Here is a 5,580-nt window from a genome sequence, read left to right as displayed (position 1 = left end):
CCATCTTTGACAACAACCCAAAACGAGGCTGTGAACTTTGACCCGTGACAGTGCGTGGAGATGCAGTGGCATTGAGAAAGACTTTCTTGTGTTGCAAGTAGATCGCGTAAAGCAAAGATGAGTGGAGATTTTGTGGTTGATGTGATCAAATTCAATGCTCAGACTGCCGGAAGGGACAAAGTATGCAGGTGATGTGTTGACTGGTTATAAGGATGGTGACCCGTGCCAGAAACAGCTAGCGTCCCACTTTATGACATGCTCGACTTTCATTTTTCTTGGCTTCGTCATTCAACATTAGATGTCATTACCACACCAAAAACTACTAGTAGTGTTCATTGCAAACAGCACCTTCTTTAATAAATCGTTGTCACTCTACCACTTGACAACAACATCAGCTTAGCAATTTTTGGAACTTCTTGGCCTAAAAGCTATATGTTGCTATATGGCTTACACGGCCAGCCTCTTAATAGGAAAAGTCTGCAGCAACCTGCGGATGGTCGTGGATTTCCCCCGGGCTGTGCCCGGTTTCCACCCACCATAATGCTGGCTGCCATCGTATAAGTGAAATATTCTTCAGTACGCCGTAAAATGCCAATCAAATAAATAAATAAATCTTAATAGGAAGATGTGGGTTCAACCTGGTTCTCGTCAGGCAAAGATTTTTAAATGGGCATTTAATACACCTGTATCAGTACCTGTATGTACTCAGTTTTTGTCAGCATACTGCATACAGTACATATGCCTACAGTCCCTTCAGCTGTCAGTAGCTGTCCGACTGTGGAATCACTTACAGTCTGCATGGTGTCTTCAAGCATGTTGTTGCACTTAGACCTGTTGTAGTGACCTGACAGAAATAATGGTGAAAGCCAGTTTGGTTTATGGTTTACACATTAATTTAGTTCTTGCTTGTAGCAGAGTCCATGAAGACTGGAAGCCATGCAGTACATGTATAATGATGTGGCTTAAGCATTGTAGTTGATGTTTTATGGTGTTATCCATTACACTGGATATGGTGCAGTGACCAAACAGCTAGGCTCCAAGAATTTATTCACTTTATTTATTTGATTGAAGGTTTACGCCATACTCAAGAATCTTTTACTTATATGGCAATGGCTAGCAAACAGAGGAAACCATACAGAGCCCAGGAGAAACCCACAACCATCTGCAGGTTGCTTGATAGAACTACCCACATATGACTGAATATGACGCCAGTTTGAGCTAGACATGAACTCACAGCGACTACATAGGTGAGGAGCATAGGGATCATTGTGCTGTGCTAGCATGCTATATGCAGTCATGGGACTCTGACCCTAAAGGTGAATGTGGGTGGATCTTGGGAGAAGGAAAGATTTAAATGTGGAGGACTGTTAGGGTGGGAGGTTTCTAGTGCTTATATTGTGCATTTAGTTGAAATCACACCTGTTTCCTTTCACCTGCCCAGGTGTATTTTACCTCCCGCATTTCCTTTTTTGCTGCAGATTGTCACGTGGATGTGTCTTGGGGTAGGGGAGAGTTTAACAGGTGGAAAATTCTGGAAGGAAAATTCATGTATTTGTAGGCTAAATCTATGTATACATTGTCTTGCGTGTAAGGCAAGGTTTTACTTATCTTAATTATACAGATTGATCCAGTATGGAAGCAAGTTCCTGTGGTACAGACTACAGCAAAGTCACACTCATGAAGAGCTGCTGCAAAAACTGAAAAGCCTGGAAAGTGCTGTCAGCAATACGAGAAAATGTTGGTATTGTTTCTTCTGATCTTAGCAAATTTTGCTGCATATCTCACCTGTCTTACAGAACAATAATATATTCTGCTATTTTAGTCAGCCATAACGGGGGCCTTGTTGGCTCACTGGGTTAAAGTTCTAGCGAATTGTGACTATCAGGTTCTTGACCAATGAGGTCGCATGTTTGAATCTAGCTCGCTCGTATGACTACGGTTTCAAACCAGGTTCGTCAGTATAAAGGTTGATGGTTAACCCCAGGCACTCACTCTGATAATCTCTCACAAATTAAGGCAATTTTCTGTCCTAAACTTAATATAATTAGCCAATCAGTGTTGATTCTGTATTCCTTTATGATTCACATCAAGAGGAATAGTACATGATACATATATACAAGTAGGTTCCTGTTTAAACGAGCGCTTTGTGTGGGGGGTGAGGGAATATGACCTGTTGTGTAAAAGCTACATATAATGGAAAATGAATTTTTTTTTCTCTGTTCTTCTTGTTTGACACAGTGCTAAGGTTTGGAAAGAGTTTTGACTTCTTCCATGGAGCTCTCAAGACGCTGCATTTGTCTGACGTAGTTTTACGACTGACGCTCACCTTGTCAAAGATCAACCAGGCTTGCTACCTTCTCATTGATCACCTGGTTTGGATGGGTCGTGTCGGGCTAGTCCATATAGACATGAAGAAATGGTTAGATGTATCAGCGCGGTTCTGGCTGGTGTCCATCATGTTAAACCTTGTACGGGATGTCTACGATATCATTAAAGTTCTGACTGAAGCAATTCAGAGTCGTAAAGCAATGCTAAGGAGAAGCCAGTACAATAACGGAGACACACAGTACAAGGACAAGGAAAAGAAGGTGCTGACAAACATCGATTTGGTCGTGAGATGTGTCTCTGAGAATAAGCCTTTAATGTTAGACTTTTTGAAGAATGGGGCAGACTTCTTCTTACCTATGTCAAGTCTTGGACATATTCAGACATCGGCAGGTACACAGGGTATCCTGGGAGTCGTGTCATCTGTCATAGGTGTTCTAACAGTTTGGAATCCACTTCTCAGATTGGTGCCTTCATAAGATAATCGTTAATATTGAATAAGTGCTATTCGACTTTCAAGGAAATGTCACGAAAGCCACATGATTTTACGATTATGGGTAACATATTTTAGGAAGGCTTGTCACTTCAAACTGGATTTGTGAGAACAACAGTTGCAGTTTATTATTTATTTTGTTTTTGCAGTCTAAATTTAAAATTCATTTAGCACTCTGTAGACATTTTCAAATGAAAGACAGATAAATTATCATCCAATGTTTTTTCATAACTGCTGGTAAGTTCAATTTTAATGAGTCAAACATAGTCCAAAGACAGGAATATGTTACTCTTTCTTACTTGGAAAGTGCGTGGCTCTTAATTAGTTAATGCAGAAAATGAATGCTAGTGATTCAGTACATGTGCTTGGAAGAAAGTGGAGAGATTGACTACATTTACACAAGATTTGGTAATTCTTTTCCATAAGGCTCAGAATAAATATTAAAACCTATGTACACAGGTTATGTTCATTGGAAATATGTATATTCAGAGGTTTTATTATCAGCAAATGAAATCAAGGTGTGATATCAGTTTTGCTGCTGGTTTGTTAGTACAAAATGATTTTGTTACATTGTTGTTGGATAATGAGGTAAGTTAAAAAGTTTTAACTGCAAACTACTTTTACGTTGTGTTTAATGATTTTTTAAAAATTTAAATGTTGATTGTATGTTGTGTGGCAACAAATAGCAAGATATTCAAGCTGAATTTTTATCATTTCTTAGTCCCAGCATCCACGTATTATACATATACAGTACATATATCATTTTATTACAAAGTGTTGCATTGAAAGCTTTGTACAGTTGGATATAAAATACTCTAAAAGGCAAAGAAAACACTAACGCCGGATGAAAGACAATTGAAGTCTGTCTGAAAAATGGTTTGATTTATTTTTTTAGAACTTGGTAAAATGCATTTAGAACTTGGGATTTTATGGAGGCTTTCTCTTTTTTTTATATCGGGACTAGTGACCACATCAAGTTTTTGCCACTTGACAAACGCACAGACTGCTATATTTCATAATTCAAAACGCATATGCAGATGGATCTTTTCACTGACTGAACTTGAAAGCGAACTGTTTCAAGTAAAAATATGGCTGTGATGTGACATCATTGATACCCTCTGGGTCGCTACAGACCACCGTGGAATCTGGATGTGACATCATTGATACCCTCTGGGTCGCTACAGACCACCGTGGAATCTGGATGTGATGTCACTGATACCCTCTGGGTCACTACAGACCACCGTGGAATCTGGATATGACATCATTGATAGCCTCTGGGTCGCTACAGACCACTGTGGAATCTGGATGTGACATCATTGATACCCTCTGGGTCGCTACAGACCACCGTGGAATCTGGATGTGACATCACTGATACCCTCTGGGTCACTATGGACCACCGTGGAATCTGGATGTGATGTCACTGATACCCTCTGGGTCACTATGGACCACCGTGGAATCTGGATGTGATGTCACTGTTACCCTCTGGGTCGCTACAGACCACCGTGGAATCTGGATGTGATGTCACTGATACCCTCTGGGTCACTACAGACCACTGCAGAATCTGGATGTGATGTCACTGATACCCTCTGGGTCACTATGGACCACTGCAGAATCTGGATGTGATGTCACTGATACCCTCTGGGTCACTATGGACCACTGCAGAATCTGGATGTGATGTCACTGATACCCTCTGGGTCACTACAGACCACCGTGGAATCTGGATGTGACATCACTGATACCCTCTGGGTCACTACAGACCACTGCAGAATCTGGATGTGATGTCACTGATACCCTCTGGGTCACTATGGACCACCGTGGAATCTGGATGTGATGTCACTGATACCCTCTGGGTCACTACAGACCACTGCAGAATCTGCATGTAATGTCACTGATACCCTCTGGGTCACTATGGACCATCGTGGAATCTGGATGTGATGTCACTGATACCCTCTGGGTCACTATGGACCACTGCAGAATCTGCATGTGATGTCACTGATACCCTCTGGGTCACTATGGACCACCGCAGAATCTGGATGTGATGTCACTGATACCCTCTGGGTCACTACAGACCACTGCAGAATCTGGATGTGATGTCACTGTTACCCTCTGGGTCACTACAGACCACCGTGGAATCTGGATGTGATGTCACTGATACCCTCTGGGTCACTATGGACCACCGCAGAATCTGGATGTGACATCACTGATGCCCTCTGGGTCACTATGGACCACCGCAGAATCTGGATGTGATGTCACTGATACCCTCTGGGTCACTACAGACCACTGCAGAATCTGGATGTGATGTCACTGTTACCCTCTGGGTCGCTGCAGACCACCGTGGAATCTGGATGTGATGTCACTGATACCCTCTGGGTCACTATGGACCACCGCAGAATCTGGATGTGACATCACTGATGCCCTCTGGGTCACTATGGACCACTGCACAGTCTGGATGTGATGTCACTGTGATGTCATTCTTATGTTAAAAGTCTTATGTTAAAACATGATAACAGTCAAGTGGGAGAGGATGAAAAAAAAATGCGAATTTGTCAGATTCTCAGTACATGTGATAGTTCCAACCTCTGATACCCTCTGGGTCACTGTGGACCACTGCAGAATCTGGATGTGATGTCACTGTTACCCTCTGGGTCACTACAGACCACTGTGGAATCTGGATGTGACATCATTGATAGCCTCTGGGTCACTACAGACCAACGTGGAATCTGGATGTGATGTCACTGTTACCCTCTGGGTCGCTACAGACT

The 5,580-nt window shown here is 42.2% G+C and overlaps 1 protein-coding gene across 1 annotated transcript; it reads left to right on the top strand.

The window, feature by feature from the left end:
* Nucleotides 1-85: 85 nt before the first annotated feature.
* Nucleotides 86-4,006, top strand: LOC135473802 (peroxisomal membrane protein 11B-like). Its single transcript, XM_064753696.1, has 3 exons — nt 86-188; nt 1,622-1,737; nt 2,239-4,006. The coding sequence occupies exons 1-3, from the start codon at nt 118-120 to the stop codon at nt 2,802-2,804; spliced, it is 753 nt and encodes a 250-aa protein (XP_064609766.1). The 5' UTR covers nt 86-117; the 3' UTR covers nt 2,805-4,006.
* Nucleotides 4,007-5,580: the final 1,574 nt, after the last annotated feature.

Source organism: Liolophura sinensis, chromosome 8 (assembly GCF_032854445.1).
Source record: "Liolophura sinensis isolate JHLJ2023 chromosome 8, CUHK_Ljap_v2, whole genome shotgun sequence".
NCBI lineage: Eukaryota > Metazoa > Mollusca > Polyplacophora > Chitonida > Chitonidae > Liolophura > Liolophura sinensis.
Note: the sequence above shows the minus strand (reverse complement) of the source record. Positions and strands in the feature narration are given on the sequence as shown.

Coding starts and splice junctions, on each gene's coding strand:
- LOC135473802 (XM_064753696.1), top strand. CDS start 118: ATGAGTGGAGATTTTGTGGTTGATGTGATCAAATTCAATGCTCAGACT. Junction 189..1,621: donor GGAAGGGACAAAGTATGCAG/GTGATGTGTTGA, acceptor TTAATTATACAG/ATTGATCCAGTATGGAAGCA. Junction 1,738..2,238: donor TGTCAGCAATACGAGAAAAT/GTTGGTATTGTT, acceptor TGTTTGACACAG/TGCTAAGGTTTGGAAAGAGT.